Here is a 25577-nt window from a genome sequence, read left to right as displayed (position 1 = left end):
TTGTCCTCTGCGATTCCTGCTCCTGGCTTTGAAAAGCTGGTTGTGTGTGTTTTCCTTTATGCACCTGTCTTAGGTGGTCCCACCCAATTCCATGGCTTCAAATATCATCTATATTCCAATAACTCCCAATTTCTGTCTCCAGTTTTGTCACTCTTCTGATGAGCTTTATTACCTATATGTGTTAGTAGCTCAGTCGTATCGGACTCTCTGCAACCCCATGGACTGTAGCCTGCCAGGCTCCTCCGTCCAAGGGATTCTCTAGGCAAGAATACTGGAGTGGGCTGTCATTTCCTTCTCCAGGGGATCTTACCCATCCAGGGATCGAACCTGGGTGTCCTGCATTGCAGGCAGATTCTTTAACGTCTGAGCCACCAGGGATGCCCATATATCCATCTGTGTAACTATCATTTCTCTTCGGATTCACGTGTCCAAAACCCAATTCTTGACCTTCCCCACTTCCCTGCCAAACTTCGCAAGCCATTCTGTATCTTAAGAGAATGGTGCCAAAATTCATCCGGTTGTTGAGAACGGACATTTAGGGGGTCATCTGTGCTTCTCCCTTCTTCCCTCCCATCTCTCTCTTCTGTCCCTTGAATGAGGAGCTACCGCCACTTACCCCATCCCCTTCAACTATCAAAGCCATCAAGAGGCTTTCAGACCCGCAAGCTAAACTAGTTTTCCCCGTTACACGCTCACATCATCCAAGCGCTGACCATGCTCTCCCTTACTAAGAGACAGCCTCTAGAAAGATGCGCTTTCCTTAGACCAGGGGACAGCCCTGCCCCACACGAGCACGCGGCCCTGCGCAAGCTTCCTGTGACCGAGAGGGAGCCAGGACCACCGACCGCCGGGAAAAGTGCGGCTGGGCTCCCACGCCCGCCCACTGCAGCAAACGGGTTTCCTTGTCAGGGCCTGCGACCCCGCCCTCCACCCTCAGCCGGCTGGGCAGCTCTGGGGCTCCGCCCCCACCGCAAAGGGGAGGAGCCTCCCGCCGAGAGCCGGGCTTGGTCTCCGGCCGGTGGGCCCCACCACTACGAGGCGGGAGGTTAGTCGCCAGTTTAAGCGAGGAGAACTGCGGGTCACGTGCCGGAGGGTTGGGGGCGTGGCACCAGGAAGCGGCCTCAGCGCCCGCGAGATCGCCGCCGCCGCCGCCGCCGCCGCCCGAGCAGACTCCTTACATCCGGTGTTGCTCGACCGGCTTCACGCTGGCGGCCGCCCCTGGGCCCCCCGCCGCAGTTGCGGCGCCCGCCATGGGCGAGGAGGACTATTACCTGGAACTGTGCGAGCGGCCAGTGCACTTCGAGAAGGCGAACCCGGTCAACTGCGTCTTTTTCGACGAGGCCAACAAGCAGGTCCGGGCCGGCCCGCGCCCTTCTCCCCCGCGCGGCCCGGCGCGCCCTGCCCGCCGCCCCCAATGCCGCCGGGTGTTCCGCGTGCCGGGGCTGGGGGCCCGGGGACCAGGCCTGGGGCCGCCGCGCCAGTCCCGTCCTGTGAGGCATCCGAGTCACCGGGCTCCGCCGCGGTCAGGGCTTTCTCCCCCGAAGTGACAGCCGGGCGGACCCCGGCGCCCCTCGGCCGCTGCGGTAGGCTGGTGGCACGCCGGTGTTTCCCCGGCGCCTTCTGGTCATCAGTTTCCCTTGCAGTCAAGGATTTAGGCGCTGAGATTTTCACTGTTCTCGGGAATTTTGTAAACCCGGGGAGCAGCTTGGCTGAGTAGCCAGGTGTGCGTAAGTGTATTCACGGTGCCTTTGCAGAAACGGGTTAGAGCTTGCAGCCTCCGGGACCGACCCGGTCTCGCACGGCGGGCAGCGTGCCGAATGGCAGCTTGTTTTGGTCCCTACTCTCTTGTTTCTTAAAATTCACGTGGACACCAAGCATCCGCAGTTTGCTAAGTGCCACGTTAGTTCAGCTGAACCCAGGGTGGGGCGTAACAGAAATCCTCCTCGCAGGTGGGCATAGGTGTCTGGCGCCTTTCGGAGTTCAGAATGGTAAAATCTCGCTGCTTTTTCGCCCAGGTTTTTGCCGTTCGATCTGGTGGAGCCACTGGAGTGGTAGTGAAAGGCCCTGATGACAGGAATCCCATCTCATTTAGGTAATTATCTGTTTCAACCGTAAACAAAATGGTGTTTTTATCTGTTTTTCATTCAGAAGCTTGTTTTATATGTTGGATGTGGGGCACATCCCTGCCTGTAGGAAGAGGGAAGCAGACACCTGCTATAGTCTTGGTGGACATCCTTGGACTTCCTGTCAGAGTGAAGGTGTGCAGTCTTTCCTTGTTATTTTGGGATCCACATACTCCAGTTGGTGTCTCTTGAAATTAACCAGTCAGCGTCAGCGTTGGTATTTCCGGTTTCTTGGTGGAAGAGGGGCTTTATTTCCTCTTTTGGCTCAGGGGCTTTCCAGAGTGTTTGGGAGATGGAGGAGATTCCTGGGTCAGTGTTTGCCATGTAATCATGTGTGTTAAAACCTCAGCTTCCAGTATGCTTAAGGGGACTGGATGTCCCAGTATATCCGAATGGAACCAGTGTAACTATAGGTAGCAGCTCCTTTCACTTTCAGAAGTATCTCAGTTTGGATGATAAGCTCACCTTAACTCTTGTGATTACAGAGGGGAAAGTACAGAGTTGATCCTCAGTTCAGTGGTGACTTTAAAAACATTTTACAGTTGGACTGTGTAACTAGGAAACAGACTTCATTTGTTTTTTGTTTTTTTTTTTAAGTTTTTGTTTATTTGGCTGTGCCAGGTCTTAGTTGCAGCGTGTGGGTTCTTTTCCTTGTGGCATGTGGGATCTGGTTCCCTGACCAGAGATGAAACCTGGGCCCCCTGCGTTGGGAACGCAGAGTTCTTAGTCACTGGACCACCAAGGAGGTCCCTAGAAAACAATTTTTGAAGTAGAAAATGAATCAGCCTCTTTTTCTTTGATCATCCTTTGTTGGGAAAACACTGCTTGCAGTGTGCTGGGCTCCAGGCATGTGAAGCCTTTGAGTGAGCCTGGCCCCCTTTAGGGGTCACAAAGGGTCCGACACGACAGAGCCACTGAGCATGTGAACACGCCCCCCTTTTGGAAAATTTAGTGTTGGGAGGCAGGGAGTGGATGCATAGTATTTACTGTGATAGGTATTGTAATCACCCTCTCTTCGGAATGTAGGCACAGAGAAGAGATGGACATTTATCTTGGGACGGGCTGGGGAAGACCACTGCCTGGGAGGGAAAGTCCTCAGAGAGGATCGAGACCTGAGAGGGAGGCTTCCAGGTGGAGAGAACAGGAGGACAAGCAGTCTCCCTGTTGGGGGGCGGATTCCTTGTCTGCCTGACTGAAGACGAGGTTTCATGCAGGGAAAGTGTGCGTGGTGGTGTGGCCCCTGACAGCAGTTGGCTTGAACCCTCTATATTCTGCTGTGGATTTCAGGGTTCATCTCATTACTTTAGATTTTTAAAAAAGGCAAAAAGATCAGTATTTGGGAAGAGTGCACTGGTGCCGCGTTGAAGCTAGATTAGTTGGGAGCATGTCATATGAGTCAGGTATCCCATTAAGAAACAATTGCTGCACTCTGGGCCGGTGCAGTGGAAACCTGCCTGAAGGCAGTATAGACCAAAGATGGTGTTGACTGGCATCCAGTAGGCTCTCCGGGGTTGCTTAGGGAGGTCTAGGGTAAGACATGGTGGTCACTTGGGTGTGGAAAGTGGAGGCGAGGCCATGATGATCTAGCCCAGGGGGCTCAGGAACACTTGAGGGGACGTACTGAGTTTACCCTCTGACTTTTTGGCCATGCTGAGTGGCTTGTGGGATCATAGTTTGCCGACCAGGGATCTAACCTGGGCCCTGGCAGTGAAAGTGCCGAGTCCTAGCCAGTGGACCACCAGGAAATTCCCTACCCTGTTTTAAAAACATCTTGTTTACTTTTAATAGCTCCGTTGTGGTCTGATTATTATTAAAAGGAGGCTCAGGTGAAAGTGCAGTGTTCACAACACCTCAGTCCCTTGTTACGTGCAATTCAGTCAATTTCTCCTGCCTCCTGTTGCCAGTTGGACTCTGAAAAACTGCCGGAATCCCGCTCCAGCTGGTCCAGGGGTCCCCAAGGGATGAATGGCATCGGCGAAAGGAAAAGAAAGGAGACAGAGAGTTTTTGATGGCCCAAGGACCATAATCTTTATTGCTTTAGTCTCTATTTATATAGCACATGATCTTCTACGTAATGATTCTTACAATATTTTTCTATTCAGATCAACATCCCCTGATTCTAAGATGTGTTCAAAGTTTTTTCCTAGTCTATTGTCACATTTTGGTTACATGTTTACCCCAAAATCTACTTTTATTTTACTAAAACATAGTCTATAAAATCATATTATTCCATCTACTTATTTTGTACAGCCTGCTGCTACAGCAAATACAGCGTCTTGCTTCAGTGAATAAGTACTATATCGGTGGCTAAGGGCAAAGTTTTTCATAGTACAGCCATTGTCATTGGTGGCTTGTTTACCATCTACTCACATACCACAAGACTATTTCTGGCAGGGGGAAGTCTTTTGCAGTTTACCTAGAAACTATTTACAATGCAATTTATATATTTCTTTTCCATTTATGCTTAGATTCTGAAGGGAAAAGGCAATTGGCTTAGTTTCTGTAATTTTCTCTGATACATGACCCAAGTTTTCCAGTCATCAATAACAATTTCCTCATGAGGCCAGGTCACAATAGGCTTAGGGCTTGTTTTCCAGATGATCATGGCCTTATTCCCTGGCTGAATGTTAGGGACCCACCAGTCAGGGGCCTCAGTAGGTTTAATCATTTTTGGAATGTTTCTCTGGGGCAAGGGATCATTTTTCTTTTTACTAGACTCTCATGACCTCATCATGGAAGCCCCTACAACTCCAGCCATCAAAGAATGAAACAGAGTTAGCCACAACAAAAGCATAGAAACAGGAAGGAGGGAAGGTTCCGATTCTGGAGAGAAACCGCTTTGCAGTTTCTTCTTGATTGGTGCCGTGACTTTGTCACCCGGCAGTAGTTCCAGAACGGCTCCCAACAAAAAACAGTCCTACTGAAGCTTCAGAAACATCATTGTCATTTTAAACTAAGATTTGCTGCTTCCTGAATATTTAACTTGTCTTTTTTCTTCTCATAAAATGATAGAAGCTAGAATGCAGTCATGAACTGTATAACTCATCACCTGCTCTTCCTTCTTAAAGAATGGAGGACAAAGGAGAAGTGAAGTGCATCAAGTTTTCCTTGGAAAATAAGATATTGGCTGTTCAGAGGACCTCAAAGACTGTGGTAAGACATATGTTTATGGTATGAAGAAAAGTACATTAGAAGTACATTTGGTGGGCTTCCCAGGTGGCGCTAGTGGTAAAGAATCTGCCTGCAATGCAGGAGACACCAAAGATGCGGGTTCAATCCCTGGGTCAGGAAGATCCCCTGGAGGAGGGCATGACCACCTACTCCAGTATTCTTGCCTGGAGAATTCCATGGACAGAGGAGCCTGGCGGGCTACAGTCCATAGGGTCGCAAAGAGTCAGACATTTGAGAGTAGAGAAGATAGACCAAATAAAGATACACAGTAAATAATAAGAAATATGGAATAGGGAAATATAAGACTAGAATTACATTTGCAAGAGAACGAACTGCAAAATTCCAGTGTTAAAAGACCCATTTTTATTTTAATTTCATGGAAGCTATGGTTCCATGCTGCATGGTATTTGAGTTTTTGGTTTCTTGAAGATGAGAAAGATATTTAAATGGATAAATACTTATGGCCTTAGTTTGTCATTTTTGACTTAAAAATTTTTTTTAAATGTACCTCTTTTTAATTTTTTCCTTTTTTGTTTTTGCTCCTTTACGTGGCTTGCAGGAGCTTAGCTCCCCAACCAGGGACCAAACTTGGGCCCCCTGCAGTAAAAGTGAGGCATCCTAACCACTGGAATTGCAGAGAATTCCCTTAAAGTTTTTTTAAAAGTTATTTGGAACATCAGGCATCTTTTGTTTCGATGGATAACTAGAACCATAGATTTTGAAAAGCATATTTTTGGCAACTTTAGGAGTTAGCCTTACGTCAGTAACTTCATTTTTTCACTTCTCTCATCTTTGAATGCTTGATCTAAGAACAGATATTCAAAGCTGGAGCAGCTTGTTGGCATTTTGGCCTTCGTCACTATTCACCATCGCCACTTGTAGAGAAAAAGCTGCTGAGAAAGGCAGAATCCTGTTTTTTTCTGTCAGTACTAACTGCTAAAACTTTTGGAAAGCCTCTTGTGAAATATAGCAACTGCTTTCTCTGAAGTCAGTCATTTGAGGAATGAATTTTCAAAATCAGTTTCTGAACCCTAACAATATTTGGATTAGCTCATTTTAAAAATTGGAATTGTCAACCTGCTGCTAATAATGGGGCAGTTTGTCCAGATCGGTTGTTTTATTTTTCCTGTCTTTGGGGTTTTGTCCGTTTTTTTTTTTTCTGACCACTTTTTAAATTTATTTGTGTTTTTCCTCTTGTCTCTTGGAACTTGAAGATCCACACTTCTCCTCGTGTGTGCTTCTTTCCTTTCAGGACTTTTCTAATTTTATCCCGGATAGTTCTCAGCTGGAGTACACTCAGGAGTGCAAGGTATGGGCCGATGGGGTGATTCTGTCTGAGCTGGTGGGCGTAAACTCCAGGGTCAGAGGTGCAGGGTAGCCGGGTAATTGAGAGCACGAACTTGGAATTAGATTGTGCTTGGACCCTGGGATCTGCCTCACGTTGGCTCTGACTTCGGATACTTTTTAAATTTTTTAAAGTGCATTTCTTATGTGTAAGATGGAGCTGGTAGAATTAAACAGATGCGCGATGTTGAACATTGAGCCGCTTCAGCCCTTGGTGGCTGTTGTCTTCCTGTGGCCCCTGCTCTTCTCCGCTGGGCAGCGTTTCTGGGTCAGACCTTGGATTCCCTTCATAGCAGCCTCTTCGGAGGTTTTCGGAAAAGGAGTTCTTTCCCTCATTTTTCCTCATGATGTTGTCTGGACTTGCGCTCCTGTGTCCTTCCTTTTCCCTCCTTCCTGTCAGTGGAGATTCTAATCCATTTTAATCAGATTTGCTGGACGTGATGAGCTAGAGGGGGCTCAGCTCAGAGAGCATCCTGGCACCCAGGAAACCCAGCAGAAGCTGCTGGGGGAGGGGTTTGTCTTTGCGCATCTTTATAATGGTTTTGCCACTTGGGGATCCGCCTGGGTTCCTCAGGCTTCCCAGGTGGCTCATAGGTAAAGAATCTGCCTGCAAAGCAGGAGGTGCAGGTTTGACCTCTGAGTCAGGAAGATCCCCTGGAGGAGGAAATGGCAACCCACTCCAGTATTCTTGCCTGGAGAATCCCATGAACAGAGGAGTCTGGCAGTCCATTGGGTCGCAAAGAGTCAGACACGACTGAGCGACTAATACTTCTGATGGGTTCTCAGCAAAGAGGGGCCCATCTGCAGACACCTTAGCCCCTGGTAGATTCTGTTGCTCTGTGTAGCAGAGCCTGGTCCTGGCCTGGTGCCCTGAGGCTCCCAGCATGGCTCTTCACCGAGTGACTCGGCAGGGCTCAAGATCTTCAACCCCACTTTGGGTAATAGCCACGGAAAATCTTTAGGCCTTTATACCTTTATACCACTAGCTTTTATGATGTGTTTGACTCAGCATGTCAGCTGTCCTTTGATTTCTAAAGGTAGAGGTTGGTATCAGAGTGCTGGGCAGTTACCTTCCTGCCAAACTCAGCCCTTTCCCCTGTCCTGTTGACGAGAAGGACTTCACATTCAGGTGCTTCAGTGAGGTGTTTCAGGTGGAGATCTGGGAACACTATTTAACAGAAAGTTTGATTTGTTCATAAGTAATCAAATCTTTTATCAAAGAGCAATATAAATAGCAAAGTACTTTAAACTTTTGAAAAAAATTACAAATGCATTTTTTTTTATTAATTAAAATCTTTCTACAATTTTTTTCAGACCAAAAATGCCAACATACTAGGATTCTGCTGGACCAGTTCTACTGAAATTGTCTTCATCACAGATCAAGGAATCGAATTTTACCAGGTATTATATTTATTACTTAGGCTTCCTTGGTGGCTCAGTGGTAAAGAATTTGCCTGCCAATACAGGAGACACAGGTTCAGTCTCTGGGTCGGGAAGATCCTCAGGAGAAGGAGATGGCAACCCACTCCAGTATTCTTGCCAGGAAAATCCCATGGACAGAGGAGCCTGGTGGGCTACAGTCTATGCTATGCTATGCTATGCTAAGTCGCTTCAGTCGTGTCCGACTCGGTGCGACCCTATAGACAGCAGCTCACCAGGCTCTGCCATCCCTAGGATTCTCCAGGCAAGAATACTGGAGTGGGTTGCCATTTCTTTCTCCAGTGCATGAAAGGGAAAAGTGAAAGTGAAGTCGCTGAGTCGTGTCCGACTCTTAGCGACCCCATGGACTGTAGCCTACCAGGCTCCTCCGTCCATGGGATTTTCCAGGCAAGAGTACTGGAGTGGGGTGCCATTGCCTTCTCCGGGCTACAGTCTACAGGGTCGCAAAAAAGTCAGATAGGACTTAGCAAACAAGCAAGAACAAATGTTTGTTACTTACGTGTTCTAGAGAAAGGTTTGTGATCATGTTTTAGCAGCTTTTTGAATTCACTTGGGTTTTTATTCTTTTTTTTCTAATTACAAGTACAACATATTTTTTTGTAAAACATTCAGATGTTACCTTTACTTTATATGGAAGGTAAAAAGTCCCCCATAATCCCTGAAAGTAACCATTATGAACTAATTTGGTGCTGTTCCTCCACTTGGTTCCTGCACTTAACAAATATGGTTATATTGTATAAACTTTTGTGATTGGCTCTTTTTTTTTTTGCCCAGGGATATTTCTTAGACATCCTACCATATCTTGTTCTGACTGGTATTCAGGTGTGTAGATATGCTACAGTTTTACCAATTCTTGTTCATGAACATCTTTGTTTTCTAGTGATTACAAACAATTCTGTAGTGAGTTCAAGCAGTGTATGAGCTTGTAAACATTGCTTTATATTCTTAAATGACACAATTCTTGGAAGAGAAATTACAGTCTAGGTATGAATACCTAAAAAGCTGAACAGGGACTTTCCTGGTGGTCTAGTAATTAAGACTTCTTGCTTCCAGTGGGTGGTATGTGTGGGGTGGATGTGTTGAAGGTTCTGTCCCTGATCAGGTAACTAAGATCCCACATGCCATGCAACAAGGCCAAAAAATAAATTGGGAATAGAACTAAATGAAGAATAAAAAGTAAAAACCTGAACAGATATTGTTAAATTTCTTCCAGAAGTTGCATTCTCACTAGCAATATAGGAATCTCCATTTTCCACACCGTTAGCAGAGCTAGATATCATAAGTCTGTAGACATTTGCCAGTCTTGAGCGGTGGAAAGCCATTTTAATTTGCATGTTTCATTAGGAAGGTGCCAAGCATCTTTTGTATATTGTACATTTGTGTTTCCTGTTTTATGAATTGCCTTTTCATCTTAAAAAGAATATTTTTAAAAAACTTTTTTTTATTATTCTTATTTTATTTATTTTTATTTTTTTGGCTGTGTCATGTGGGATTTTAGTTCCTCTACTACGAATTGAACCCTTGCCCCCTGCATTGGAAGCTTTAACCACTGGGCCGCCAGGGAAGTCCCAGAATTTTTTTTAACTGTGATAAAAAGCACATAACATGAAATCTACCATCTTAACCATTAAGTGTATAATTCATTAGCATTAAGTATTTTCACGTTGTAGTGAAACCAAGCTCCAAAACTTTCATCTTGTAAAAGTGAAACCCAATACCTATTGAACAACAACTCCCCATTTCCCCTTTCCCAGCCCATGGTAACCACTGGTTTCCTTTGTTCTATGAATTTGTCTGGTTTAAGGTCCTCTGTCTCCTATAAATGGAATCATACAATGTTTGTCTTTTTCTGACTGTCCTATCTCACTTAGCATAATGTCCTCAAGGTTCATCCATGTTACAGCATGCGTCAGAATTCTCTTCCTTTGCAAGGCTGAAAAATATTCCATTGAATACATACAACACATTCTGTTTGTCCGTTATCTACCAACGGACACAGGCATTGCTTCCATTTTTTGGCTACTGTGAATGATGCTGCTTTAAACACGAGTGTATGAGTATCTCTTAGAGACCCTGCTTTCAGTTCTGTTGGGTATATACCCCCCAAATGGGATTGTTGGATCACATAATAATTCTGTTTTTAATTGTTGAGGCATTTCCTCAGGGCAGTTACGCCGTTTTACATTCCAGCAACGGTGCACAGGGGTTCCGGTTTCTCCATCTCACCACTAACACTTGTTGTTTTCTGTTTTATCCAGAGCAGTCATCCTGTGCTGGCTGTCAGCTGGTATCTCATTGTGGCTTTGATCTGCATTTCTCTGATTGATAACTGTGTACACCTTGTTCATGGCTTGTTGTCCTTTTGTTAGTGCTCTGAATGGTGTCTATTCCTCTTTTTTACAAAATAATATTTATTTAATTTGTCTTTGGCGGTGCTGGGTTTTTGTTGCTGCTCAAGGGCTTTCTCTAATTGCAGCGAGCAGGGGCTACTCTTCGTTGTGGTGCTCGGGCTTCACATTGCGGTAGCTTCTCTTGTGGAGCACAGGGCTCTAGGGCGAGCAGGCTTCAACAGTGGTAGCACGCGGGCTTAGTTGCTCTGCAGCACATGGAATCTTCCCGGACCAGGGATCAAACCCCTGTCCCCTGCATTGGCAAGCAGATTCTTATCCACTGTGCCACTAGGGAAGTCCCCTCTGTTTTTAAATTGGGTTATTTTCTTTTTGTTGAGTTATAGGAAGTGTTTGTATAGTTTGAATATTAACCCTTTATCAGATAGATAATTTGCAAATACTTTCTGCTGTTCTGTAGGTTGCCTTTTCACACTGTTGTGCATTAGACTTTCCTCTTTATCTTTTAATAACTAACTTACTGACTGAGACGTAGTAATGCATCTTATGTTACTGGAACATAATTGACCAGAGTGTTTCACTATTCACTTACATAACAAATTGCTGGCCACAGGCCTTAGTTTCTGCAAAACTCCCCTGGTCACATTAGTGTTAATCTGTTCCAGCTGCCTGATCTATTGAGAAAGCTCCTGAAATCTCTTAAGTGGAGCCAATGTGAAGAGGGTTAGAATTCTTTCAGGTGTTAACTTTGTTGCCCCAACGAAACCAGTATAATTTAATTTAGAATGTACGAATGGAAAAGGCATACCTGTGTAACACAGGGTGCTGTGAATGCCGTGGTGCTTTGTAGTGACCGACAGAAAGAAAAGCTACCTGAATCCCATACACACAGAAATAGAATTTTGTACCTGTTATAGCAAGGAAAGGATTGCGGCTTTATGGAAGGGTTCCTGGGGCAGTCATTTAAAGGTATATCTTTCTGTTCTCAGAAGTAGAAGAGTGTACATTCAGGTCATCTAGGTGGTTTTAAGATCTTCAAGAAATAAGTTAGAAATAAGACTCTGACACATCTTTATTTTATTATCCCTGGATCATCGAGAAACCCATGCCCCCAATGCTGACTTCCACGTCAGTTCTTCAGGGCAGTGTTCTGGGAGCATTAACATCATCTTTGGGCTCTATTCAGCACTCCTTAATGTATCAGGAAATTCTGAGTATATTTTAAAATGTGCCGTAATTATTAAATAGTTACTCGGTTAGCACGTGGAGTCTCATGAACACGTGTGTTAGAAGAAGGATACTCCCTCACCCCCAGCCTCAGATCGAGCGGGAGACCAGGAGGAAGGCTGATTCTGCAGGCAGGGTGGTGGCTGATTTGGTGCACATGGCTCCAAGGTGTCGGTTTGTTTTGCTGGATCCATGACAACCAAGGATGCTGCTGCTCCCCACTCTTGGGAGGATGGTGCCTGGGAGTGTGGGGGCTTGGGCGGCCCTGGGATGAGGTGGGCTGCATGGGTTGTCACAGGTTCCTCTGCCCCTTGGAGCCTTATTTTTTCCCCTCAAATCAGCCTAATGATGCCCAGCCCATGGGGGCAGGGAAAGAATAAATGAGCTAAGATTTGGAAATGTTAATAAGCACAGGGCTGGAAGAATGGTAGCTGTAATAAATAAAAATGATTTTTTTTCTACTTAACTACTGACTTCTGCTTTTTATGATTTTCTTTGTGTACTGTGTCAGTCTTCAGGTATTTTCTTTTTTATTATTTTGGCCGTACCTCGAGGCATGCAGGATCTTAGTTCCCTGACCAGGGATCAAACCCACGTTCACTGCAGCAGAAGCCCAGAGTCCTGGACTGCCAAGGAATTTCCCATTTGCTCTTTTCAAGTGAAGCTTCTGTTTCTTGAACTTTGTGTCAGGTGTTACCAGAGAAGCGGAATCTGAAGCTCCTGAAGAGCCAGAACATCAACGTGAACTGGTACATGTACTGTCCTGAGGGCTCCGTGATTCTGCTGTCCACCACAGTGCTTGGAAATGTGCTGCAGCCCTTCTATTTCCGGGTAAGGGTCAGCCTCCCTTTAAAAAAGTTCTCTGACCTTGTTCCTCTAACAGCCTAACTGATCCTGTAACTTCAAAGGAGCAAGTTCCTCCAACGAGAGCCTCGCGCCTTCTGACCACTAGAGGGCACTCCATACCATCCTGTCTGCCAAGAATGAGTCCTAAGGCCAGGCCCCCGGAACCCTGCAAAGGAGGGGAAGAGTGCATGTGTATCCTCAGTGATTTGACATGGGGAGTGCTGAAACATCAGAAGGGCTGAATAAACTTTTGCAAAAACCTTTTTCTCCCCCAAACAGGCTGGCACCATGTCGAAGCTGCCCAAATTTGAGATTGAATTACCAGCTGCCCCGAAGTCAACTAAACTGAGCCTCTCGGAGAGAGATATTGCCATGGCAACAATGTACGTCTGTCCTTTGGGAGAATTCCTCCTCATAATTGTTTTCAGTGCTGTCATGATAGGAGGTTGTCGGAAGCACACCAGGGCTGCCCTGGCTCCTGTAGCCTCGGATCACGCGAGGAGCCCCCCTTCTCCACTTCTGGGTCTTATGACTGTAGAAAGCTCCTCACCTTCCTGACATTCTTTTCTGATTTTATTGACTTTGTGATCTTAGAGAAGTTTTTTCACCACATTAGTCTGATAAAGTGAGACCATCGAGCCAATTTATTTCTCAGTTTCAGAAATTTTTTTTAGTTCTGAGTTGAAGCTTATCAAAGATTTTTTTAGATAAAATATATCATACTTGTTCTAAAGAAAAACACAGTTTACATTTTTTATCTAACAGATGTAGACCTAAATTATTTGTGTAGGAAGGTTTATTTTCATTTGGAAATGTAGATAGGTCAGTTTAAAAACTTTATTATGAAAATATCAAACACAAAAATGAAACTGATTCAGAGAATCTCCTATATTCTCAAATTCAACAAATATCAACACTTTGCTTCTAAATTACTTCTGATTCTTGTATGGCCTAAAACTGGTTTCCAAATGGTAAAATATTGTTAGCACTTAGAAGGCTTTTTTTTTGGTTTAAAGAAATCTGGGCATGATGGTGTAGAAAAAGGTAAAATGGGAACAGTCTTTGCAAGAGGAGACCCTTCCCTCTGCCTCTTCCTGTCCCTGAGGCAGGCCCAGCACAGTGTGAACTCCTGGGACAAAAACCTGCCTACAGGGACTGGTCACAGCACCATTTATCAGATGAGGCTTAAAAATGCACAGTGATTATCCTTTCCTATGATTCAGGAATGTATTCATTTTACAAAACTGGGAAATCACAGAAAGTGAAAAGAAAAATGGACTCGGCATATTACTCTGGGCTTCCCAGGTGGCACTGGTGGTAAAGAATCCCTCTGCCAATGCAGGAGACTCAGGTTCGATCCCTAGGTTGGAAGATCCCCTGGAGGAGGAAATGGCAACCCAGTCCACTATTCTTGCTGGGAAATCCCATGGACAAAGGAAGCTGGTGGGCTACAGTCCATGGGTCGCAAAGAGTCGGACACGACTGAGCACATGAGCACAGCATGTTACTCAAGGATGACTATTAACAACCTGTATTTCTTTCCAGTAGTTTTGGACATCCTGCATAAGTTTGTGGGGTTTTTTTTTTCCTTCAAATATTGTGATCAAGTTCTATTTAGTTTTGCATCCCCCCCTTTTTCACTTAATATTAGATTTCTTTTTTTTAAGCTAACTGCACTTTCTTTGTAAATGTTTCTCTTGGATGCAGAATATCTGATTAAGTGGGTATCTTGTAATTCACTTACCTATGGCCTTATAACTCAGCATTTAGAATGGAAGGATGTCAGATGACCAGCGTAACTTACGTCTCCTTGTTCTCTGATCAGATATGGCCAGCTGTATGTTCTCTTCCTGAGGCATCATTCTCGGACCTCCAATAGTACTGGAGCAGAAGTAGTCCTGTATCACCTACCACGGTACATTTAATGCTGTATTCCCTCTTCTCCAATTTTAAAATGTGAACTAAAGCTTGTTGATCTATTTTGTGACCTTTCTCTTGTCTTACAGAGAAGGTGCCTGTAAAAAGATGCACATATTGAAGTTAAACCGAACGGGAAAGTTCGCCCTAAACGTGGTGGACAACCTGGTGGTGGTTCATCATCAGGACACAGAGGTATGAATGTGGGGGGTGTTCTGCTCCCAGGAACTGTGACAATGGACAAAACATTCTGAAAAAGACTAGAAAATGCTTTTTACGCTCAGAGTTTTGGTCTTCCAGGTAGAAATGGGTTTGGTCTTCTAGATGGCTTAGAAAAACCCTACTAGTTGATTAGGATAATTAAATGCTGTTTCAGAAAATAACACACATGAGACCAAACTTGGGAATAGTCATTTGGTTGAGTTATCTAAGCCAGGAATTCCTGCCGAGCCACTGTGTTGCATTAGCGCCTGAGCTTTGCACTTCCTTTGTGAATGTAAATGATGGTGGTTTTGAGGCCATGTGGCTCCAGAGAAAGAACTAGAATGCCCCGTCAGCTGGGTGTTCGGTGGGAGACAAGCCACTTCCCTCCTGGAGGCTGGTAACACCCGTGTTGTTAACTAATGAAGATGTTGCAAGTTAAAGTGAAAAGGCTGTGTTCTGATCACTGGAGCCCTTCAGAGGCAGCGAGTCATAGATGTGGGAATCCGTGTGAGAGCTAGCTGAGAGCTGATGTCGCAGCAGAGTCCTCCTCAGATAGGCACCAGCATGCAGGGGTAGATCACAGACACGAGGCTCCCTCAGTCTATCTAAACAGAAGATGTGAGGTCCTGAGAGGGCTGGGTGGAACCACGGTCTGTTGGACTGATACCACATTGTTGTCTTTCTACCCGCCAGACATCGGTGATATTTGATATCAGGTTGAGGGGGGAATTTGACGGCTCTGTTACTCTGCATCACCCGGTGCTCCCAGCTCGATCCATCCAGCCCTATCAGATCCCTGTGGCAGGTAAGAGGGAGTCACCGTGCGTGGGTGGAAGGGGGAGTAGGTCCAGGGCTTCCCACATCTTTTCCAGGGCTGGTTCTGTCTGTCTGTTTTAACGTCACTACTGAATCTTGGGCTTCCCTGATGGCTCAGATAATAAAGAATCTGCCTGCAGTACAGGAGATGCGAGTTCAGTCTCTGGATTGGGAAGATCCCCTGGAGAAGAAAATGGCAACCCACTCCAGTATTCTTGCCTGGAGAGTTCCATGGACAGAGAAGCCTGGTGGGCGACCGTCTTTGGGGTCTCAGAGTCGGACATGACCGAGCAACTAACACTACTGAGTCTATAAGTTAAAATTGTGTCCTCATGAAAAGCGTTTTATAAGTGATATGAATCTCCCTTTGAAGAAAACAGAATGGTTCTTTTCTCTGAGCTTTACAATGGAGCATTGTGATTACCCATTGAAGCTCAAAGAGTTTTTAATGTTGAGTAAGATGTTGACATTTCTGTTTGTCTCTGCTCGGTAACCCTGCAGTTAAATTTGACTATTTATGGCTGTTATTTTAACCTGGGATCACTTCTCCTTATTGTTCTTATGTTCTGTGTCGTTATGATGACAAAGACTGTGTTTTTCCTTGACTGGTGGTCATGGGAAGTGTTAACCTCACAACCACAGCCTTATTCTGAACCCATCCTCCGACCCGAAGAGGTGGCAGTGAGAAGTCAGAGGAGAGAGAAGGTCAGGATGTCAGAAAAGGGGAAAAGCCATTTTGTGCTTTTTGCTTTTACTCAGTGTGACTGACTTCAGGGGAGAACTCAAACCATGTTCTTTTTCAAGGAGATGGGAGTCTGGAGCAAGTTGGTTGTAGTTGCCATGTATAAACCAGAATCATAAGTATGCATGTGGAACTCTGGGAGGAGCGTTTTCTTAAAGGAATCCTTGTCATGTAGCTTTGGGTTGGCCTCACCCACTGACAGGACGTCCATGTACCTGTCACGAGAAGAATCAGGTCAGGCTCTGGCTGATGGTTTAGCCAGAGTGCTGCCTCGCGCCTGCGCCCTGGGTCTTACAGGATCAGCCAGCTGAGCAGAGTTTGAGAACAAGCTACAGTTGACCCTTGAACAATGAGGGTTAATCTGCATATAACTGATGGTCAGTCCTCCATATCCATCGGCCTGCACCTGAAGATTCGGCCACCCACAGACCATGTAGTCCTGTGGTTTCTACTGTTGAGAAATATCCCTGTGTAAGTGGGCCCGTGGAGTTCACACCCGCCTTGTTTGAGGGCCGGCTGTAGTTCTCACATCTGATTAGGTCTCAGCCTTTTCTGTTCTTTCCAGCTTCTTCCTTTTCCCAGGGTAGTTGAAAGATGTCAGCACTTAAAGAGTAGATCGTGTCAGGTGAATGGCTGATATCAGCGATTGCTTACTCAGCATGAAAGTAACTGCTGGTAATTGGGGCAAAAACAACTCTAAACATTCCAGCCCGGTCCTCTAATGGGGCGGGGGCGGGGTGGGGGAGTCTGTGCAAAATTAACATCTTTTCTAACCAGCTGATTAAAACCTATCTTCCAATCTGAAATCACCCAGGTGACTTCTTCAGTTCTTTCTTGTGCACATGTATAAAAAAGCAAGACAGTGCAGTGAAAGAAACCTCAACCTGCTTTCCGCTTCTTTCAAGACTTCTTCCTTTAAGACTTCTTCATGGATTGTTCTTGATTTCTCTCTTCCTCCTGATCAGTGTTATCAGTGGGACATGCCAACTCACTTCCTCCTTACTTAACTGCAGTCAAATGAACACACACTGAAGCCTTTAGAAAGTATTAAGTGTCGTACTGGCATCACTTTCTGGCTAGGTTACTTAGCCCTTACACACGTGTCTTCTCCGTTTGTAGGTCCGGCTCCTGTGACCAGCCAGTCCCCTGTCCCGTGTAAACTCTGTATCTTTTCCAAAGGCCTTGGCCGGGCTGGGGTGGGGAGCTGTCACTTCTCCTTACACAGGGGTCTAAGGGTGGTCCAAGTCCCCGAGTCAGGGGTGAATCACATCATGGAAAGCACCCGTGGGGTTTCCCTCTCATCAAGGGCCGGGCCTCCATGGGGGCCTCAGTGAGGGGCGGGGAGGACGCTAATGGGAGCTAGGTTGCCTCCTATCCTCCTCTCCTGGGGTCGTGTTTCCTATAACGTGTGGACTCGTCATCGTGGATCGTCTTCCAGCCCGACATCATCATCAGCGCGAGTCAAGGTGGGTCTGGGGTGTGGGTGAGGGGTGTCCTGTTGGAAAGACGAGCTTGTGGATGGTCTCCTGTCTGTCTCGAGGGTAGCAGCTTGGTGCTGGCCCTGGAGAGAAAGGGCTGACTCGGACATTTCCAGTGAAGCCTTTAATTCTCCCCTGGAACCCCATTGAGAAGGACTGTGCCCACTGCCCAGCAGTGAGGGTGTTGGGAGGTTCGGGGACAGGGGGTGCCCAGGGCTGGGAGGATGGTGGGTTCCAGAGCTCCTTTGGGAACCTCAGGAGTTGCCTTTGACTAGCGAGTCAGAGCAGAAGAGGAGCCCAGGACGAGTCTGTGCCCGGGCTGCCACCTGCTCTTCGTCAGTGCTAAAGGGGAGGAGGTGCCTGTATTCAGTGGATGCTCCCTGGGTGTGCAGGGAGGGTTCCTCTGTGAGGAATCGGCCAACACGCAGAGGTCGTTGGCTGCAGCCCCACTGTGGTGTGGGTGTCCTGAGCATCGCAGCCTGGGCTGTGTTGTGCGCGCAGCCACTGGCTTGGCTCTGCAGCATCGCCTCCCCCCTCCCCGCCCCGCCCACCGTGAATGTGGAGGGAAGCAGCTCAGGGGCCGCTGCTCTGGTTTGCAGCCAGGGTTCAGCATGCTGCCTCTCCACCAGGTTACCTCTGGAACCTCCAGGTGAAACTGCAGCCCATAGTGAACCTCTTGCCAGATAAAGGCAGGCTCATGGACTTCCTCCTGCAGAGGAAGGAGTGCAAGATGGTCATCCTGTCTGTGTGCTCACAGAGTAAGTAGGGCTGGGGGGTCCTCAGCCCCTCAGTCTGATTCCTGACACTGCCTACATGCCCACCGTGAGATGGGCCACGCTCTTCTCCTGTCTGCAGCCTATAGGCTCGTGATGGGGGCATCATTTAACCCCCTGGAAAGGCTGCTTTATTGATTTATCCCTGCAAGACATTTCTTGGGTAGGAGAGACTAAAAAAACACCTAAACCTGGGCACACAGGAGGGTAGAGGCTGCCCTCCCCAGCTGGAAAGAAATCTTAGTTTCTGAGTCCAAGTCACTCACGACGTTGTGCCTTAATACTTTGAGACTCCTGACGCCCTCTGTTAGTAACCAGCAAGGGCTGGTGAGCACCCTCAGGGCCCCCAGCCCCTAAACTGTGTCACGTCTCCTGGTGACCCTCAAGAGACAAGCCCTTTCTCTCCTAGTGTGTCGGCTGACCGGTGTGAACCTTGATTCCTTCCAGTGTTGACAGAGTCAGACAGAGCAACATTGCCCGTGATAGCCACTGTCTTTGACAAACTTAACCAGGAGTATAAAAAGTACCTGGATGCCGAGCAGAGTTACACGATGGTAAGTTGTATGTACACCAGGGGGTGCTCCACCCCACCCCCACCCCACCCTGGGTATATTCTCAACATGTTTATAAGCAAGATTCTCATAGAATGATATCACTGAGGTTTGCCCTGTGCCAGAGGGCGTGGTGGATGTTTACAGGGAGCGTAAACTTAGAGTCCCCGTGTCCCCTGAGCTTAGAAGCTGAATGTCACTTAATGGCTTCATCTTCATTTGTTGTTTTTAATCTGTGTTTGGTCATACATATGTATAGATCCTTGGTCTTCCTTTATGTAACGGTTAAGAAAATCAGTCTCAGTTTGCATTATTTTATGTCTTTCTGCCAAGCCAGAGCCTAGACTTTGGTAAATCAGTAATGTAAATCATTTTGCCACATCTTCCTTTCCCTTTAGGATGGAAATGCTATAAAAATAAGACTGACCCTGCCATTCAGTCAGGCTCCTTTAGGAGCCTGATGGCTCAGTGATAGCACGGCACTTTTCCCGTAGTAGGTTCAGGTGTTTGTTGGACTTCCCTGCTGGTCCAGTGGTTAAGACTCCATGCTCCCAGCACTTCCACTGCAAGGGGCATGGTCTAGGACCAGTTCCCCCAGTCTGGGGACTTAAGATCTCACATGCCACTTGTGGCCAAAAAAAAAAAACCAAATAAAAATGTTGAGTGTCTGTTGTGAAGGGTAGGCTTCTCAGGGTCTGCTATACTGTTTCATAAGTGTGTCTTCTGAAGCTAGAAGGAAGTTCAGGACAAGTGGAATGAATTATTTGCCTTCATGAACCTGAGTAGTCCAAAGGCTAAAAATGGCAGTGGTTTTAAACAATAACAACCCCCCAGAACCCCTTCCCTTTAGCTTCTCAGGGATAACAGGGCTGAGGCGCAGTGTGCAGCCTCGTGTGGCCCTGGCCTCAGACCCACGCCCTTTTAGAGCTGTCTTGTTTTTGCTGCTGGTGTTCTGGGCAGAGGAGGCAGCAGGTCTGATCTCAGATGGCAGTCTCTGTGAGCCCCTATGCTGCGATGCTCTGGCTTTGTAAACCTGTGGGAGTCAAGAGCGTGGTCCACCAACACCACCATGTCGGGCTTCTGCAAATGCAGGTTCTCAGGTGTCCCCTCGCACAGTCAGCATTACAAAGTCAGGTGAAGTCATCAAGATCACACAGGGCTTTCTTGTTCAGTGATATTTGGGGAGCCTTGCTTACCGTTTAAAAAGCTATTGAGGGAATTCTCTGGCAACCCAGTGGCTAGAACTTGTGTTCTCAGCACTGAGGGCCTGGGTTCAGTCCCTGGTCTAAGATGCCACAAGCCTTGCTGCTCAGCGAAAAAAAAAAAATAAATTCTACTGATACTCATTGTAAGAGAGATTTTTCACTCACTGTAGGATCTGGGCTTCATAAAACAAAGATGGAGTAGGCATTTTATTTTAATTAGATGCCAGATGGTTTGCAATGAATAATATTAGGGAGTTATTTTAAGAGGTTAAAAAAAATAATTCTCAATAAAACTACGTCTTAGGCTTTTTAGTTCCATCCATGAACACTGGTGTGTTTTCAGGATGATCAGCTCTGATCTGCTAAACATCCTCTCAGCTGCACTGGAGAGTTTGTCCAAGTGTCACCCTCTGCTCATGTCCAGGCTCACAGCATCTAGGAATTTGGTCTTTTGGGGTTGACTGCAAACATGCCGTCACCCAGAAGATGACTGAGATCCTGTCTGTGGTTTGTGTGCAGGCCATGGAGGCGGGGCAGAGCCGGAGCGGCCCGCTGCTCAGGAGGCCGGTGCGCACCCAGGCCGTGGTCGACCAGTCTGACATGTACACCCATGTTCTGTCGGTGTTCACAGAGAAGAAGGTAGCAGAGGCTCGCCAGCCCCCTTTGGACTTAGGATTCCCAAGGCAGTGATCATACTTGAAGGGAATTGAGGAAAAAGAACTCAATGTGATTAGAGTAACTGAGCTATCTTGGAGTGAGGACTGAAGGAATGCTTGTCGTGTGGCCTTAATACTCAAGCTTAAATATGATCACAGACCAGGGAGGGTCTGGAGGGATTTCCCTGGTGGCTTAGCGGTAAAGAACCCACCTGCCAGTGCAGGAGATGGTAAGAGATGTGAGTTAGATCCCTGGGTCAGGAAGAGCCCCAGGAGGAGGGCATGGCAACCCACTCCAGTATTCTTGGCTGGAGAATCCCATGGACAGAGGAGCCAGTGGACTACGGTCCATGGGGTCGCATAGAGTTGGACATGACTCAAGTGACCAAGTCCAGCACAGCACAGCCAAGTGGAACCCCAGAAGCCAGGGGGCAGAGGAACAAGGAGTCACATGTGTGTCTAACCATTCTCTGTGCAGGAGACGCCACACAAATTCGTGATCGCCGTGCTCATGGAGTACATCCGCTCCTTGAACCAGTTTCAGATCACAGTACAGGTACCTTTGTGGGCCCACGTTCCAGGGACAGGGAATCATTAGAGTAAAAGCAGCATCACTGTCTTAACTGAGGTGACTCTCAGTACCCCACAAGGGTCTGCACACCTGGCTCCGAGTGAGTCACCCGCCTCATATGACCCTGTGTTCTTCAGTGGAATGATCAGTGTCAGATCGGGGTTGGGTTCTTTCACCTGCACATAGAAGCCGCTTCTCTTAGTGATGGGAACTTCACTTAGAGCAGCCACGGTCCTCGGCACACCGCATCTCTAGTCTGTGGTAGTTGAGTGACGTGTCTTGTGTGTCTCAGCATTACTTACACGAGCTGGTCATCAAGACGCTCGTCCAGCACAACCTCTTCTACATGCTGCACCAGTTCCTGCAGTACCACGTCCTCAGTGACTCCAAGCCTTTGGTGAGTGCCAGCCAGCTTTACTTCTGTGACTCAACATTTGAGGGACTTCCCTGGTGACCCAGTGGCTAAGACTCCACATTCCCAATGCAGGGGGCCCAGGTTTGATTCCTGGTGGGCTAACTAGACTGCTTGGGTAACTAGATCCTGCTTGCCACAAGTAAGAGTTCACATGTTGTAACTAAGACCTGGCATAGCCAAATAAAAACAAGTATAAAAAGAACTTTGACCTTCCAACATACTATGAATCCAATCGGAAAGTGTGTGTCTTTCAGGCTTGTCTGCTGCTTTCCCTAGAAAGTTTTTATCCTCCTGCCCACCAGCTGTCTCTGGATATGCTAAAGGTAACTGATATAGCCAAGTTTCAAACCACACAGAAGGCTGTTCCTACTGCTTGCACTGACCCAGGTTTCTACCTTATTTCCAGCGACTTTCCACAGCAAATGATGAAATAGTAGAAGTTCTCCTTTCCAAACACCAAGTGTTGGCTGCCTTAAGATTCATCCGGGGCATTGGTGGCCATGATAACATCTCCGCGCGGAAATTTCTAGATGCTGCAAAGCAGACTGAAGACCACATGCTTTTCTACACGATATTCCGGTTTTTTGAACAGCGAAACCAGCGTCTGCGAGGGAACCCTAGTTTCACACCAGGTGAGAATACAGCTACAAGGAAAAGACGTGGGGCGGCCACACTCAGTACCAGGAGATCACTGGCGGCTGGAGTGGGGTAGAAGCCTTTTTGTTTGGAGAACTCTTGGGCTGGTTCTTAAAGAACAAAATTTTGTACCAGCCTGCATAAGCCTTAGCCTGTTCACTCTTGTGAGAGTGGATTCAGGGTGCTGATGGAGTTGGGGTTCTGCTCTGGAACTTGCAGGGAGTGATGGGGAGGAGACAGTGTCATCTGGGCACAGCTGTCTGGCATCTGGGCCTGGAATGGCCCTTTCTGGAGAATCAGGAACAAGACAGGAAATGGCTGCAGAGGGTTGTCAATGGCCTGAGGCTTGTTAACGTTTCATTTTTAGGCAGGATGCACTGGCCAATCCCTCTAATCTCCAAAGTTATGAAATCTAAAGCACCCTTTTCCTCAGGATGTGACTCCTTCAGGGCTCCCAGTGTTTACGGATCTCCCCACTTCTCTGCCGTCTCTCAGGGCAGACCGCGGGGTTGCTGGGGGCTGTCAAGGCACCAGCCAGTCCTGTGATGGCATGAGCTGTGTGAACAGAAAGGACGACTCAGAAGCTTAGGAAAACAAAGTATTTTATGAGAGAAAAATAAGTTAAAACCCAGTATCCACATCTAGGAGCCGCAGAGTGTTCCCTTGTTTTCCTCCTTTTGTGCCTCGTCTTAACGGATTAAATCTGCATTTTCCTTTACAGGAGAACACTGTGAAGAACATGTCGCTTTTTTCAAACAAGTTTTCGGAGACCAAGCTCTAATGAGGCCTACAACGTTCTGAGGTCACTTGCTAGTTTTATATATATATATATATAAAATGTGTACAAAGTTAATTTATTGCGTTAATAAAGCTCTTTAAACTACAAAATGTTGTAATAAAGTATGTATCTACCACATCCTCAAATGTTACTAAAAAATAAGGTGTAGAACTTGTGTGATGGCTTACTCCTGAAAAAGGAGAAACGTTGCATTGATTGGCCTTTAGGAAGTGTCAGTGAGCAATCGCAGGCTCCCTAGCGCCCCCTTCTGCCTGCCCTAGATCCAGGCCTCATTCCTGGGGAACCCAAAGGCGCTCCAGCACGCTGGGGCTGCCTCCAGGTTCAGTAATACTGCTTCCAGTCAGTCTGCATTCCTGAGTTTAAAAGCGCTACGGCCAAAGCGGCTGCTGTTAAGTAGCCTGATGCTTGCTCACGTCCAGGGTTCAACTGAGCCTTGACAACATGGTGGAGGTCCAGTGGTAAACCAACCGACCCGCAGACACAGTCTCAAGTCCGTGAGGGGGCAGCTAGAAGTTGAGGAGCTGTTCTCGCTCTGTACCTCTGTATCGCTGCTGCGTGGTCAAACTTTTGGCTTTATTTATTGACGGGCCTGTGAGGGATAAAATAACTTATGAATCATTTCTTGAGAAAAGGAGATGGTTTCTACTGTAACAAAACTTTCTGTCTTCCAGAGATTTAGAGGGGAAAAACCCTCATCTTCTCAATCACAAAGCTATAAATCAAGAAAATTAGTACTGTTCTGTCAACCACAGGTCATTTATAGAAGCTTGAAGATGCCACAGAGGTAAAACGCTCCTAAGGAGAACTCTAAATTAGAGACAAACCACAGAGCAGCGTTCTTCTTTAAAAGTGAACGGAAATGAAGGCTGCTCCAGGGCACTGCAGGCTGTGGCCAGACTCAGGTCCTCCTCAGCGGGAAGGAGCCCTGGGCCTGACATGCAAGCTCACTCCCAGTGCTGACCACATCAGGCTCTGGTTTTCTAATGAAGTGGTTTAGCCATGAAGCCCCAGGATCAGAGTTTTTCTCTTAGAATAAATATTTATCAAATGACCACTGGTGTAAGTACGTTCAAATACTTTAAAAGAAAGCTTCAAGGTACCTGCCCTTCTATCAGGCTTCCTCCATCCCACCAGGTTAAAAACAAAAAGCTCTTACCTATGTAACTGAGTAAGACAGGGAGGAATATTAGTCCATGCGTGGCTCCCAATAAGACCATAGCTAAATACATCCTGAAGTAAAATATCTGGAAAATTTGAGATTTGGCAAAGGCCAACACGATAATGCCTCCAAATTTCGTTAGTGTGATTCCACTGAATACCTAAGAGAAGAGAGATGGGCTCAGAAACCACTTGTATCAACTGACCATAATTGAACACTTCCTCCTAAAGGGATTTCTTAAACACCAAGGTCCAAAGTAATGGGGGACTGAACCCCAGCTTTCAGAGTTACTGATAAGTAGCATTTGGCTCTGCCTAAAGTGTTTCATTTGCTGCTTATGAATCGGGGGGAAAAAAAAAAGGATAATGAGGATAAAAGCTGTGTATTCCGTATACACCCCATAGCAACCTTGCAAGTCTATCAGCACCATTTTTCCAAGAGCATTAGTTTTAAATTAAGGTATTATGTTTTTAGACAATGCTATTGCACACTTTTCATTGTTCATCTGTAACAGTATTTTCTATGGTGGAAAAGGAACTGGTTCACAGTCTAGCCCTGTATCCTGGTTCAGCCTGAGAAGATGCTGCAAACATGACCCACAAACCACACTGGGCTCCAAGCATGGCAGCTCGCCTGCTTTTCAACACACATGGCTGGGCCTGGGTTTTCAATGGCTCTCACATCAAACCTGTTTTCCTGCTTCAGCCAAACTGTGCAAAGGAGTCACCAAAGGGAACAGTCCTAAAGAATTCCAGACTAGAACTCTATGCGAGATACAGCTCTATACAAGTTTCCTGAATTGCCTGAAAACTTGTAACCCTGAGGTACTGCCACTAAGTCAGAGATAACAAATTCTGTTTTCAGAATTTGAATGGTGAAGTTTCTTCTCCTGAGAATCTCAGTTGCCCGACTGGGCCCTTCACTGGGCCCTTCACGGTGAAGTCACTGCCCGGGTGGCCCGCTCGGCGGTACTTACAGAGCTGCCCATGTGGGAGAGCGCCTCCTCTGCCCGCTCCACGCGGCTGCCCTTCGTGCTCACTGTGAATGCCCTCGTGATGTGGCTACAGAACTCCACGGAGATGCCACAGCTCTGAAATAAAGTACTCCCGTGAGGACTGCTCTGCTCCGGTTAAAGGTGGTAAAAGCAGCCACCCTC

General features: G+C 46.7%; 2 protein-coding genes across 9 annotated transcripts in view; one reads left to right on the top strand and one right to left on the bottom strand.

Moving 5' to 3' along the window:
* Positions 1 to 1144: 1144 nt before the first annotated feature.
* RMC1 (regulator of MON1-CCZ1) lies at positions 1145 to 23351 on the top strand. 8 transcript variants are annotated; one of them, XM_081563274.1, is made up of 20 exons: positions 1145 to 1352; positions 2016 to 2092; positions 5192 to 5276; positions 6547 to 6603; positions 7953 to 8039; positions 12344 to 12484; positions 12779 to 12882; positions 14325 to 14414; positions 14506 to 14611; positions 15314 to 15425; positions 17298 to 17342; positions 17591 to 17644; positions 18286 to 18414; positions 18877 to 18983; positions 20705 to 20824; positions 21320 to 21397; positions 21705 to 21809; positions 22082 to 22150; positions 22358 to 22459; positions 23185 to 23351. In XM_081563274.1, exons 1-20 carry the CDS (start codon positions 1251 to 1253, stop codon positions 23242 to 23244), a joined length of 1830 nt encoding a protein of 609 aa, XP_081419400.1. In that variant the 5' UTR covers positions 1145 to 1250; the 3' UTR covers positions 23245 to 23351. The 8 variants fall into 8 exon arrangements, with proteins under 8 accessions (XP_081419400.1, XP_081419396.1, XP_081419402.1 ...); XM_081563270.1 differs by having other exon boundaries at positions 22234 to 22459; XM_081563276.1 differs by having other exon boundaries at positions 5136 to 5276; positions 22234 to 22459.
* Positions 23049 to 25577, bottom strand: part of NPC1 (NPC intracellular cholesterol transporter 1) — a 45022-nt gene continuing 42493 nt past the window's right edge. The window contains exons 23-25 of the mRNA XM_081563268.1: positions 25398 to 25511; positions 24419 to 24581; positions 23049 to 23851 (exon numbers count right to left, since the gene is read on the bottom strand). Of these exons, the coding sequence (XP_081419394.1) occupies positions 23769 to 23851; positions 24419 to 24581; positions 25398 to 25511 (360 nt within the window). The 3' untranslated portion in view covers positions 23049 to 23768. The remainder of the gene's footprint in view (positions 23852 to 24418; positions 24582 to 25397; positions 25512 to 25577) is intronic.

The sequence above is a fragment of the Giraffa tippelskirchi genome, chromosome 14 (genome assembly GCF_054371585.1).
Source record: "Giraffa tippelskirchi isolate mGirTip1 chromosome 14, T2T-mGirTip1v1.2.pri, whole genome shotgun sequence".
Lineage (NCBI taxonomy): Eukaryota > Metazoa > Chordata > Mammalia > Artiodactyla > Giraffidae > Giraffa > Giraffa tippelskirchi.
The sequence above is the reverse complement of the archived record's forward strand: the minus strand, read 5'-3'. Positions and strand labels throughout refer to the sequence as shown.

What these genes read in the sequence shown, in the direction of transcription:
- RMC1 (XM_081563269.1), top strand. Translation starts at nt 1,251, where the DNA reads ATGGGCGAGGAGGACTATTACCTGGAACTGTGCGAGCGGCCAGTGCAC. An exon ending in GTCCTGTATCACCTACCACG is followed by an intron (nt 14,415 to 14,505) that starts GTACATTTAATG and finishes CTTGTCTTACAG; the next exon opens with AGAAGGTGCCTGTAAAAAGA. An exon ending in CCTGTCTGTGTGCTCACAGA is followed by an intron (nt 18,415 to 18,876) that starts GTAAGTAGGGCT and finishes GATTCCTTCCAG; the next exon opens with TGTTGACAGAGTCAGACAGA.